This window comes from Bison bison, unplaced genomic scaffold (assembly GCF_000754665.1).
Source record: "Bison bison bison isolate TAMUID 2011002044 unplaced genomic scaffold, Bison_UMD1.0 scf7180017860456, whole genome shotgun sequence".
Taxonomy (NCBI): Eukaryota; Metazoa; Chordata; class Mammalia; order Artiodactyla; family Bovidae; genus Bison; species Bison bison.
Genome location: NW_011491028.1, coordinates 1,150,685 through 1,164,565, shown reverse-complemented (window position 1 = coordinate 1,164,565; position 13,881 = coordinate 1,150,685). Strand labels below are relative to the sequence as shown.

Genomic DNA, 13,881 nt, shown 5'->3' with positions numbered 1-13,881 from the left:
CAAAAGACTGTTCTGTACATCAGTGTCTCTTTTGCTGTCTCGTATACAGGGTTATTGTTACCATCTTTCTAAATTTCATATATATGCATTAGTATACTGTATTGGTGTTTTTCTTTCTGGCTTACTTCACTCTGTGCTTCCCATTTTCAAAAAAAGAGACACTGATGTATAGAACAGTCTTATGGACTCTGTGGGAGAGGGAGAGGGTGGGAAGATTTGGGAGAATGACATTGAAACATGTAAAATATCATGTAAGAAACGAGTTGCCAGTCCAGGTTTGATGCACGATACTGGATGCTTGGGGCTGGTGCACTGGGACGACCCAGAGGGATGGTATGGGGAGGGAGGAGGGAGGAGGGTTCAGGATGGGGAATACATGTATACCTGTGGCGGATTCATTTCGGTATTTGGCAAAACTAACACAATTATGTAAAGTTTAAAAATAAAATAAAATTTAAAAAAAAATAAATAAATAAAAGATGAAGCATATGAGGGCCAAGAACTTGGAGAGGCTTTTTTTTTGTCCTTATTCTGGCCAAGAGTTATAAAGCATCTACTGTATACCAGCCCTATTCTGGGCTCCAAAGGTACTACATGGAGCAGAAGAGAAACCGGTATTGTTTTCATGGAATCGACCATCTTGCAAGAGCAGATGCTAACCAAAAAATGACCAACCTAAAGAAATTCAAACTCAGAGAGACATGAAGACAAAGTACATAGCACTACAAAGTCAGACACTGAGACCTGGACACCAGCCTCCAGTCCAGGTACCCTGGGCTCAATTCTGGTTGTAAGAGCCCTGAAAAGCTAATGTCTTTTATTTATTTATTTTTTTTTTAGCATATTTGGGGTTGAGAAAGAGCTACATCTAGCAGAGCTCTACACGAGTAATTATTTAAGAAATATTTGGTAAAAATTGAACAAATAAACAACTGAAAACTAATTCACAGATTATGTTACCAGAAAAAAAAAGAATCAGAGGGTATTTTATAAACTTTCTAATAATACTCAGTTAAATTAAGATGCTAACACGTAGCGGGAAATAGATAAGGAAATGAAGCATTGATAAATGAGGACATGTTTCTTTACAATGAAAATTTAAATTTAAAATTAGTGGCACAGGCCATTAAAAACATTCTAACTGATAACAAAAACAAAATATATAAGTACAAGACAGAGAAAGTTTTCTGCATATGATACAGCAAAAACTACTTTAGCACAAGCAACTGTATTAGATAACAATTTGAACACCACAGAAATACAATTTCCTATAAGAAAGGCTTCCTTGATAGTTAGGTTTACTAGCCTCAAAAAGGGATAATTCTTGGCCACCACATGTTTATCAGTATATGGGCATGAAAAAATGTGGATATATGAAAAATTCCCTGAGCTCAGTCAGTAAATAATCCACCTGCAATGCAGGAGACCAGGGTTCTCTTGTGTTGGGAAGATTCCCCTGGAGAAGGAAATGGCAATCCCCTCCAGTATTCTTGCCTGGAAAATCCCACTGACAGAGAAGCCTGGTGGGCCAGAGCCCATGGGGTCACAAGAATCAGACACAACTTTAGTGACTAAACCACCACCACAAAAAGGAACACAATCATAAAAGAGAATTGAAATAGGACATATCCTTTAAAAAAAATGAGTTGCTGGGACAATCGAGACAGCATGGCACACGGAGAACACGCGTGGACTCTGGGGTCACATACACGTGCTTTTGCCTGTCTCAACCTACAATTTTATTTTGAGCAAGTGGGTTAATCTCTCTGTGCCTCACTTTCTCTATCTGAAGAAATGGGATGAAGGGTACCTACTTTGTCAAATTACTGTGAGAATTAAATGAGAAAGCTTATGCAGTCTACAGTCAGGCAAATATTTTAGTAATAATTAGCAGTAGCAGCAGTAGCAACACTAATTGACCAGTAAAGACAAGGCTTAAAAGTGACAATTATTACCTTCATTTTATAAAGGATTTCAGTAAAGATGAGAGCAATTGTTCCCTATGTTTAGGGGGGGAAGAAAAGAAGAAAAGATAAAGAATGAGCCTCGCTTGAACAAGAGAAGTTCCCCCTTAATCATGATGAAGCAACAGACTGAATTACAAAAAGAACTTTTGAAATATGGTGATGGCAGTCACGAAGAAAAGGGGGAAATCTATCATGATTTAAAAACACACTAGCAAGGGTTCACCTCGGTGTTATTTAATGACCTCTAAGTTCATCTAGTAGAAAAAGCCACTCTTGCCAAGACAAATAATGTCTACTTGAGATCTTTTCCATCTATCACACTGACAGTAACCCTTAGGAATCCAGAAGACGGAGCACTGCTGTGATGATAAATGATTTACAGGGCACAGGACTTCAGCGGTGGTACCAAAAGAGAAAGATAAGAAAGGGCCAACTGAGAAAGACAGCCTTCTCTGATGAGCAGTGTTCTGTTTCACACTTTAGTATGAAGGTTCTGGTCACGTGCTTCACTTGGTTTACCTCTCTGCACATTCTGCTGTGAGCTCTTTACCAACGTTTTCTTTAATATCAGTTCTTTTTATCTCTTCATTTTTGAGGTAATAGAAGGGTAACTCTGGATTGCTTAAAATAACCATACTACAGATGGACTCTAACTTTAGGTGGAAATAACAGGATTCTGTTTAAATATCAGAATTCTCTGAAATAATTTCTTGTAATAATCCATAAACATGTAAACACTCATACATATATAATGCTTCAAAGCATCTAACTTCTCCATTCCCAGAACTTTTCTGTACCTACTCAATATTATTTCAAATGCCACAAACAGTAGTTCTCTTTCAAAAAAACAAAAACCTCTTTAAAGAAAACAGACTATTTCCCACCCAAACGCAAAAAGAAGGGGAAAAAGACATATTAATGCCTTAAGCAAAGCATACAAAAGGCAAAGGCCAGATAAATTCATGAAGTATGCAAAGAGGTGGCAAGAAGCTAATAAAAAATGTTTCATTCACAGTGGGCTTCTTATTGTATTTCTTTGCCATTCCTTTTCATGAGGACTATTTCAAAGTAATAATCATTTAATTTTATGCTATTCAATGCTTCATGAACAAGAAGTCATTTAGTTCTTGTTTCTTTTTTTCTTTCAGTAAGTGAGTGTATATCTCCATACTAAATAATACTAAAACATCAAGAAGGCAGTCAGGCAGATTACAATTTTTCATGTTGTATTTTTCTTTTATGAAGAACAACAAAAAGTCTGAAGTAAGATTTTGAAGAAAATGACTAGCCCCTGATGAAGGCTACCACTACAAAGAAACAGTCAGAGCAGAGTTCCTTTCAAAATATTCTAAAGCTTTCGGATCTACAAGAAACACTGTTCATACAAATGGATAATGGAGTTGAATATTATTTTTTATAAAGTATTAAGTGAATGACTAGAAACTTTGAGCAATTCTTTCATTTTGCACTGTACCAAATGCTGTGGGAGAAAAAGGATTTTCTTCTAAAAACTCAGAAATGTAAAAGTTCTCAAAATAAAAAAGTGATTCACTGAACAGATCTTCCAACCAAAAAATGACTCTTACTTTGCTGAGTGTCTCTGGACTTCCTTTTCTCACCTTTGGTATCCTCAGATAGTTGCTAAATATGTGTTATTGTTGTTCAGTCACTAAGTTGTGTCCAGCTCTTTGCGACCCCATGGACTGCAGCATGCCAGGCTCCTCTGTCCTCCACTATCTCCCAGAGTTTGCTCAAACTCATGTCCATTGAGTCAGTGGTGCTATCTAACCATTTCATCCTCTGCATCTCCTTTCCCCTTTTGCTTTCAATCTGTCCCAGGATCAGGGTCTTTTCTAATGAGTCAGCTCTTCGCATAAGATGGCCAAAGTATTGGAGCTTCAGCATCAGTTCTTCCAGTGAATATTCAGGGTTTATTTCCTTTAAGATTGACTAGTTTGATATCTCTGCAGCCCGAGAGAATCTCAAGAGTCTTCTCCAGCACCGCAATTTGAAAGAATCAGTTCTTCAGGGCTCAGTCTTCATGGTCCAAGTGTCACATCCATACATGACTACTGGGGAAATCATAGCTTTGACTACACGGACTTCTGTTGGCAAAGTGATGTCTCTGTTTTTTAATACGCTGTCTAGGTTTTTCACAGTTTTCCTTCCAATGAGCAAGTGTCTTTTAATTTCATGACTGCAGTCACCATCCTCAGTGATTTTGAAGTCCAAGAAAAGAAAATCCGTCACTGCTTCCACTTTTTCCCCTTCTACTTGCTGCAGTTAGGAAGAACAAAGACCATGATTCACACAGAGCTCCACAGTGCAGGCAGTGGACTCTAGGGTTTATTCCTCTCCATCTTTTCTTTCCTCTCCTTCCAGTGGCATGAGTTGCCACTGCAGGCTTAGCAAAATAGTACTTGTCATTTTTAGATGTTTAATATTCCTCTGTAAAGGGTATGGTGACACCCTGTCAAAACCATACAAGTCAAATATGAGGCCATCTTTTCTCCCTCATCGTAACACAAAATGTGTTATTCAGTCACCAGTGATTTAGGCAGAGCCCATCTTAAGAAGATGTAAGTGAGAGCTATGCTGGCTTGTACAGCATGCTCACCAGCTACTGATAAACGCCAAAAAGAATGGTCAATCCACCCTGCAGTCCATCAGTAGCAATAACTCCAGAGGGGCAAAATTTAAAATTCCCATTTTTCTTGCTTGTCATGACAACTCTTTTTTTCTTTCCTCCCAGTCCAGACTTGGAAGCACTGTCAACACCATACTTTATTGATAGAGTTGGGCCATTAGGATGATCTACAGTATATACAGAAAGCAGATGCTTTTCCCTCACATTATCTCATTATTCCTTGGCCTAAATCTGGTGAAAGCTTGATAGCCCTGTAATACAATTGTTTTAGAAAATAGCAAAACTACTGTGTTTAACTGAAGTGTATTTGTCATCACTGACATGGAATACAATTAACCAAATTAAGCTGACTGCTGATACTATAATTTTTTCAAGTTCAAAGAAATACAATACTACTCATAAAGAGCAGATATGGTCTTAAAGTAAGAAAATATAACTGAACATTAGAAGGTCCACGGCATTAAGAGATCTGCTTTTGAGACATATTAATAATTTGAACTATTAACATATACATTTGCAGGGCCTAAGTTACTTCACCTCTATATGGAAGGCAATGAAATTGTACCTGTCATAAAGGATTTCTGGTGAAGTTCAATTAGCACTTATGATCTTTAGACAGCCAAAGGTAATTAACATTTTTTTTTTAATTGTAGATGCAGGTGGAAGTAGCATATATTGACACTAAATTGTCACTGATTCTTTTTCTATACAATTCCCCATCCTTTAGTATCTTGGATTACAAAAATTCTAAGACACAGACCCTTTCCCAGGGTCCTACCATCAATGCTGACCCTCTTTCTGCTTCTAACTGCTAAGCTACACAGGTGAACACATGCTTTAGTTCGTGTTTCCTTTATTGTTGCTAATTCCTCTTGTCCTTCCCATTTAGGTCCAATCATCAAATGCATGACAAGAAACTGGATCATAATGAAAGCGTTTACTTTCCTTATGATTACCTTCCCTATGTAATTAATGTCCCCAACCCTCTGTGCAGCCTTATGACATCTACTCTGCTGTTACACTGCCAGCTGGATACATTTTCATGTTTTAGAAGGAGGGAGAAAGAAACAGGAAAGCTTCTCATTGACTCCCATTCGAAAGAGATTATTTTTTTTACCAAAAAAGTATTAGTAATTATATTAGCTGTTTTCATCATTTATATAAAGTACTATACTGATTGATCCTTACCTGAGAAGATAATGATTCAATTGCACATGTAAATAGGCTCCTATCAGAGAAAATTAGGAAAATCTTAAGGACTTTGTATTTTGTTTTGTTTTGTTTTTTAACAATATAAGGGGAAAGGGCTAGAGAGAGACCCAAAACTTGGCAATGGGAGCAGCAATGAGGTTGTGACCACAAGGCATAGGAATCCCTAGCTCTTTCTGGAGCTTTTCTGAGGGACACACCGAGATTCTCCTGCTACAAGTGTCACGTCGGTCCTCTCGTCTGCCAGCAGTGCCCAGCCCTGTTCACCACTCAGACCAGACCGTCTGGAAAGGGGGCTGAGAGCTTGATGTACTAGCTCTGCTTTCTCTGAAGCCTCCCTGGAAAGTACTCCTCAGCCTGAGCTCAGGCTGTTTGCCTTAAAAGGATAAAATAACTGTAGGAGGAAAAAAAAAAAAACTGTAGCTGGCTACAGAGACATCACATACCAGAAGGAGAGGCACTACAAGGCCTGTGCGTCTCTCCCAAAGAGGGGCTCGTAATTGTTTCACCCTGAAGCACAGAACATTTCATGGAAGCCTCTGGGATACCAGGAAACAATCTCATTGGCTCACCAGGCAGCTCCCCTTGGTGAGAGTAGAAAACAAACGGGCGGACGGCTGATCCTAAGGTGTCATATTTGAATCGTGGCCAGGACTCATGGCTGGCAAGAAAGAGGGAAGCATACTTACCCACGGAAGGGAGCTGCTGCCACTTTTTGTGCCCCAGAGCCGTGCAGGTCACCCCAGAGATCATGGTGAAAATGACAAGTGTGGCTGCTACGGAAAGTGGGAAACTGGATCTGCCTGGCTCCAATGCAAGCAGGGGATTAGGGGTGGTAAAAAGGATTAAAAAAAAGGAGCCAAGAAAAGTGCTTTCCCAGGGGATGGCAATTCCAGGAACCTGTAGGAGCTAACACGGAATGAGCCACCAAGGAGGTTCTCGATCCTGGCTGCATTTCAGAGTCGCCTTGGGAGTGCAAACAATATACCTCCACTTCCGGTCCACCAAGGGGCAATTAAATCAGAATCCCTGGAGGTGGCAGCCCAGGGAAAAAAAATTAACTCCCTAGGTGATTCTAACATGAAGCCTAGGGTTAAGAACCAATGAACTAGGTAAGGTAATGATTATTTCTTTGAGAGAATAAACAACAGACATTAACTAAATAGTATACACCTACAATTTGGAAAAAAACAAAAACCCTGCTGCTTTTCCAAGTCCGTAGTAGTTAAAGGTTTTAGCCAATAGACACATTCAACTCTTTAAGTGGAAAGTTTATCCTATTGCTTTAATATTTGTCTCCCTCCCCCCTTCCCCTCTCACCCTCTCACCCTTCCCCTCTCACTCTCTCTCTCTCTCTCTCTCTCTCTCTCATACACACACACACACACACACACACACACAGACACCTGTTGTCTTCTCATCAGACTGTTTCCCACATCCTGCTGCTCACTGGAACTATCTGAGAAATCTTTAAAAAACACTGATGGTTGGCTTCCACCTCCAGACATTCTGATTTTAATGGGTTTGGGTTTTTTTTAAAGCTCCTCAGATGATTCTAATGTGTAGCAGTAAAGTTTGGGCAACAAACTTTGTTTTGGTCCTGTCTTTTTTTTTCCACTTTTCGCCAAGCCACTCTGCTTCCTATTTAATTACTGGTGAGCAGATACTCCCCACAGAACAGCCTTTATGGTATCTATTAGGATCATGAAATTGCCTAATCCTCCCACCCCTTTGGGAAGCAGAAGAACCTAGAGGCTAATGAGAAGGGCTCTCAAGTTCAAATTCCAATTCAGCCTTTTACAAAGTGTGTGGCTTTGAGCAAGTTACTTAGCTTCTCTGAATTTCAGCGTCTTGTCCCTCACTGTTATAAAACGGGATAACCTGGAGTGTTCCTCACCAGGTTATTTGATTAAAAAAAAGACAAGCTATGTAAAGCACAGGCAGCAGTGGTCTGACACAGAGTAAGGGCTCGATAAATGTCAGCCATCGCGATCGTGATGGGCAGTACCATTCTGACCTATTTTTTCAGAAACAGTGATGCACTGACTTATCCTCCACTTTCTTCTTCTGCATGGTGGTCTGCACAAAGACCACCAAGCCCGCCCTGGTATTAGACTAAGGGATGTTTCAAAGGGACGATACAAGGTATTCAAAACAAGCATTGGTCTAAAGGGAAACATGTTAATGGCTTTTTAACCAAAATTCCAGTATGGTTTCAACTCCCAAAGGAAGCCAGCCATTGGTACATTCCAATTTGGGTGTTTTCATACACAAAGTTCTCTCTTACCTGTAAATTCTGTTCCAGTCTCATTGCCTATTCACTTGCCCACAAAGCCCACTGATCCTTTTCAACTTTGCAAACATGCCATAGCTTTCACAGAAGTCATCCTGTTTTGCCCTTCCTTGTCCTCCTGACACACATCTCTTCTTCCCACTCCCTCCTGCTTCTTTCCTATTAATAACTATGATTAAAAAGTCCATTCAGAAGCAAGACACTTTGAGAGTACACTATTAGTCCCACCTTTCGCTCAACATCTGTTTTGTGCAGCTACAGATTCTGTGCTCTTGTTTATATTTACATGACAGTTTTGGAGGGAGAACATCCCTCTGCTCTTAGAAACAAAATATACTCGGAGTTCAAACAGGCTCCACATACTTAACTTACCAGAAAACACATTTGAAGGAGGTGCCGAGGAATGCAGTCATTATAGAAGATGGTGAGAAGGAAGGGGAACTGGTGTCAGAAGGCTGGGTATGTGGAAATAAGAGAGGGACTGTCAGGGAAGGGGTGGCAAACAGCGCCAGCTCAACAGTTCAGATTAGGATTCAAAATGCCACAGATGTGATTGCATAATAAGCTGTTGCGCATACGGGTAAATGCTGCTTTCAGCACGCTCTTATTTATCATATTGTCTTGTGTTCTCAGAGCGTGGAACATTCAAGTCGGAGGGTCTGAGTGCTAGCATCGGGCCCAGTTCTCTGGGATAGGCAGCAGCACCTATGGCAAAAATGGGAGAAAGAGCAGCAGTCTGGTGTTTGAATCTGGTTGCTAGGATACTATGGAGACCCTCCATTGCTAGGCAGACAGGGAAAAAAAAAAAAATGCGTCCATATGCCTTATAACCTGCAAGCAACAATAGAGACATCATCTGCCTTCTTCTATGCTTTCCCATTAAGAATCCAAACCCAACTCTTTAGTGAAATAAAAGTAGTGGAAGCTTGGAAATGTGGCCCAGGAGAGCAAGGAAGTTGGTCATTTATATTCTCAGGCAGTTTCTAGAGCTACTCTATTGAAGGGCTTGTTGGTATTTTCATTATAAGCCCCATTTTAGGGGCACAAACTGTGCTTCAAAATATCCTAATAGGGTTTTAGCAGCCTGGTCTTATTTTTAAAAAGGCTGCTACAACTTTAACTTTATTGCATAGAGTATAATGTCAAATTAACAATCAAACTTAAATTGAATAGTCTTTTAGAATAACGTTCAGTTGGAATTGAACTCCCCAACAAGAATAAGGAAGATGAATTTACAAAATCAACTTGAGGTTCAAGTCCCACCTAAGTTCTGTTTGCTGGGGTGTGTGAAGAATCCACCATGCTAGCCTGTGGCATAAAACGAGATTATTTCCAGTGGGAACATTTAGAAGTGAGTGGAAAGTGGAACTTGTTTTCTTTAAGAGCGGAACTCAGCTTCTTTAAGAGAGTTAATCATCTGCTGCTTGGTTAAATTAAATATTATTACCTAGTCAGGATAGTTTTCATTATCAGAACCATGCAGGTGGGAGATGCTGGACTGGAATGACATTCTGAGATTCAGAGCTTTACTAATGGGTAACAATTAGTCCTCAGTGTAAGTGTGTGTGCACGCACACATATACCCCCCTCAATTATTCTAAAAACAAGCAGAAAAGCCCTCTCAGCTGCTCATCTTGATCCTCTCTGGCCGAAGCTTGGTGTTCTGGTATAGGCACTAGTTGCTGTGATTCCCCAGATGCACGCTCTGCTTTCCTTCGTTGTCTTGTCCCTTTGCTGATGGCCCTCCCCACCCTAACCCCACCACTCTCACCCCATCACCACTCACCTTAATCATGCCATCAATCAAATACTCAAACACCTCGACTTCCACAAGAGTTTCTGATACCCTAAAATTAAATGGGCTCAATTATGTTTTACCAACTGTCTTAGGGATCTCCTATGGGACTTGCCTTACTCTATTTCTAGAATATTCACTTGTGCAGTATTGTTAAGCCCTGGTTAACTCCTTGGTGATAGGACTCACACATCTCACGTCCAAATGCCTGACAATAACTTGCACGTGGTCATCTGAATGCCTGACACTAACTTGCACACGGCGCATTCCACAAAAGTGCTGAACTGACCTACTGGACGTATCTGAAATGTAATTGTTACCTCTGATGCTAATTATGCTTCAATATTATGCCATCTATGATTACACTAAAATCCTAGAATTTTCCCACCTTCCTACACAATTTAACAGAGAGCCTTTAGGAAGATTCTATTTCTCTATGTCAAGGCTTAAAAAATAATCAGATAAGATTGTGTTAAAATTAATGCCTCCCTAAAAATAAGAAGAATATACTTCTTTTTATCCTCAGCTCTCCAAAGTACTTCACAGTCAAGCGTGTAATGTTACAAAACAAAACATGTCATCATCCTTTGAAATTCAGTTACCTCTGGGCTAACAGCTTAACAAAAATACAGAGACACTAACAACTTCTGACAGGAACTCAACTCTCATGACAGCAGAATGGAAAGGACTTGAGAATATTTACCATAGGTAAAGGGTTTAGAGATCAGCATACCAGTGACTGAATGTTCTAACCTACCACAGAGTCAATTTTCAGGAATAAACTAGCATGAAATAAAATTACTTTAAAAATCCATGAGAACTACACTGTCTGCATAATCAACAGGCTATCTGGTCAAAAAAAATGAATATTTTATACAGTTTTCATCTTTAAGGATTTATTTACCTAATTCAATCCAAAACATACAGTCTGATAGTTTTACCTTCTCAGTAGTTATTTAGGAGCAGTGGAGTATAGATTCCAACTTGCTAATCAGTTCTTTGGCTCATCACACTCACAACAGAAAAAGGGTTTGGGGGCTATTTCTACATATGTGTAAAAGAGTCAAACAAAAATACCAGCCCTCACAGGCACTCACAGGTGCCGCAGGAGTGCCTGGCTCTGAGCTGGAATCCTACACAGCCTTCCCTCCAATTCCCAGCATACAGGGAAAACTCCAAACCAAAACCGTTAAGTTGATTTAAGTTCATAAGTTAATTTACATGTTACACTATTTTTCAAATGATTACTTAAAAAAAAAAAAACACACAGAGAAGTTTTTTAAAGATTCTAATCCTTAGAAGGCAACCCCAGTAAGCAAAAAGTAAATATACATATATGCATACATCAGATAACTGAGGACATTCTCTGGACAGTTACCTACATCCAGTAGAAAGGGAATAGAAAACAACATGAGCATGAATTTACAATCAATTTTGGGCTATTTTGATGATTTCATTTTAACTCAAACTCTCAAAAATCTGCAAGTTTTAAAAAGATGACCAAATTTAGGCTGTACTAAAAATAAAATATAAAGATATAAACACTTGTTGCCAGTAAGTTGGTATAATCAAATTGTTTATAGTGAAATAAACAGAAATTCAAACAAGCCTCCTGCACTTTGGTTAAGTTTTCCTAATTCTTCACGGAACTACCTTGTATGATCATTCAAATGACCTAAGTGTAATCATTTTGCAGACAACATGCTTCTCCTCTTACCAAAGGTACACTCTACCACGTAAGCCAATTTTATTCTAGTTTTCTTTATGTAAGTGTGAAAAAAGAACAGATGTTTTTCCAAAATTATTTAAGTTTGGAAGACATTCATTCTATGGTTTTCTTCAATATAAATCCTTCAGAATCCCCAAACCCCTCATGGTGATACCTTAATAGCTGACTTCCTAAAAGTACAAGTTATTAAATAAAGATCAGAATGCAAACGCACAGTGTGGTTCAACTGATAAAATGTTGATCATAACTGGATGTTGTGAATTATTTGCCACGCTAATTTCATTTTCCACCATGGACTTTTAAAAAAAAAAATCTGGTTGTTCTGTATGTCATGCACTAAGAGATTTCTAAAATTTTACCACATTATACAGCTCAGACTACACTGCTTAGATTCTTTTAGATCTTGTCTGATAAATTGTTTTCATTGGAGTTATCAGCTGGCTTGATCATGCTTCAAATAAAACTGATTAAAATGGTCTTTTTAAGAAAGGAGAGTTTGCTCTGAGTTACTCCAAAGTCCTGCCGATACTAAAATGAGATCCTATGGAGTGCTGAAAGACGCAGAGAACTGTCTTTGAGTTATATTTTTCATTATGCAAAACTTGGCCCTGGAGAGATGGCCATGTACCTCGTTAGCTGAAACAGGCAAGCATGTCAGCTCTGCAAATTAACTTACCGGAGACATCTGAAGTGGATTCAGATCATTCAGGTTTCTAAAGCAGATCCAAATCCACTCAACTATTAGGGCAACCTTGTGAGGTTAGAATCTCAGAAATGTGTATCTTTATTGTCTTTTCTCCCCACACACAGAATACCAATTCCTCCTTAAGCTAAATCTGCATAAGGAAACAGCGAATGCTCTATGGCAACCAACAAGGAGAGGAACAAGTCTAAGTTTTCAAAACTATAATTAGTATATACTCACAATCTGCGCCCCCCATCCAATAAATACAAATGGGAACAGTCTAATACTCTTTCTCCTTATATTAAATCTTTGTGTTTATTAAGCGAAAGGCTCCCAGGGACCCTGTATTATTATGTAACATGTGTCATCCAGCCAGTGTGATGTAGTTTGGAATAGAGTAACAAACCCCTTGGTTTATCGATTCTGTCATTAGTAACTTAAAATACCATTCATCTGGGTGCTTACTCTGTATTAACGTCATGTTCCTGCCACTTTACTATCTATCAGAACTCCAAGTGGAGTGGTGTGTAACGAGTTCCATTCAACTTTCCCACCCAGGCTGTGCAGCCCACTGACATCAGAACTACATAGTTGTTTATAATGCTAGGACAATACCAGAGTGGTTGCATCAGAAGCCAGGAGTGAGGCAAATAATGTGACCACGATGTCAGTAAAGGTAAGTGGACTTCTCTTCCTCTGACCCCGGAAACATGTCACCCTCCGGGGGAGACAGAGGCACCCCGTTAGCAACATTATATAAAGTCCTTAAGGAAAATAAGCAATATTCTCCCTCAATGTTATGAAAAAAATATTTTTAAAAAATCAACAGACTAGGTTTCCATTTGTGGATTGTAAATGTCATCCAATTCTGGAAATCAAAAACTCTTTCCTTTTATATGTGTATCTGCTTATTTTTGACACTTTAATGATGCCAGAACATCAGGTTTGAAGAGTACCAGCGAGAACTGCTAGCATGTAGAGAAATCCGGGAGAGCCACAAAAGCATAGAAAGTCAGGGTGATAGCAGACGCATTTCAAGTCTGAGGAGCCTGCAGTTAGGATTTTCCGGTTGGGCAGGTTTGCCAGGGCATTTGGGAGATGAGGCTTTCAATTCTCTCACCCATACATACACAACCTGTCACACATCTGGGGCGCATTCAAACTCTACGTACAGTAGATGGCCTATATGAACGTATATATATATATTTTAAAAAAAAAATAGCTTGACATCTAACAAAGACAGGGAGGCAACGTAGGTGCAGTGAGTCTGGTCTGAGAAACGTGCACAGCCCCGCAAGAAGTGCGGGTTAAAATGAAACATTTCTGAGGGTGAGGATCAACAAGGCAAGCGGGAGGGGCGGGAGCCGACAGACAATACAGAGACCCGCAGCTCCCCACCGACCGGGTGCCACACGGACCCGGAGCGTAACCCCTGCTTACTGTGGACTCTTGGGGTAGAAGGGCAGGGTCACATGGCTGAGATCCTGGATGTCAAAGGCGGTGGGCTCAGCGGAGATCGCCTGCCGCTTGGTGCGCGGCTCGCCTTGCAAGGTGCT

The 13,881-nt window shown here is 39.7% G+C and overlaps 1 protein-coding gene across 3 annotated transcripts in view; it reads right to left on the bottom strand.

Annotated features, from left to right (window-relative positions):
• Positions 1–13,881, bottom strand: part of PRKG1 (protein kinase, cGMP-dependent, type I) — a 1,420,729-nt gene that overhangs the window by 1,312,880 nt on the left and 93,968 nt on the right. The window contains exon 2 of one of the 3 annotated variants that reach the window (XM_010832218.1): positions 13,766–13,881. The exons of 1 other annotated variant lie outside the window; for it this stretch is intronic. In XM_010832218.1, coding sequence (XP_010830520.1) covers positions 13,766–13,881 — 116 coding nt within the window. Of the gene's footprint in view, positions 1–12,316; positions 13,518–13,765 lie in introns of those variants that run through there. One more of the 3 variants, XM_010832220.1, reaches the window with a different exon arrangement.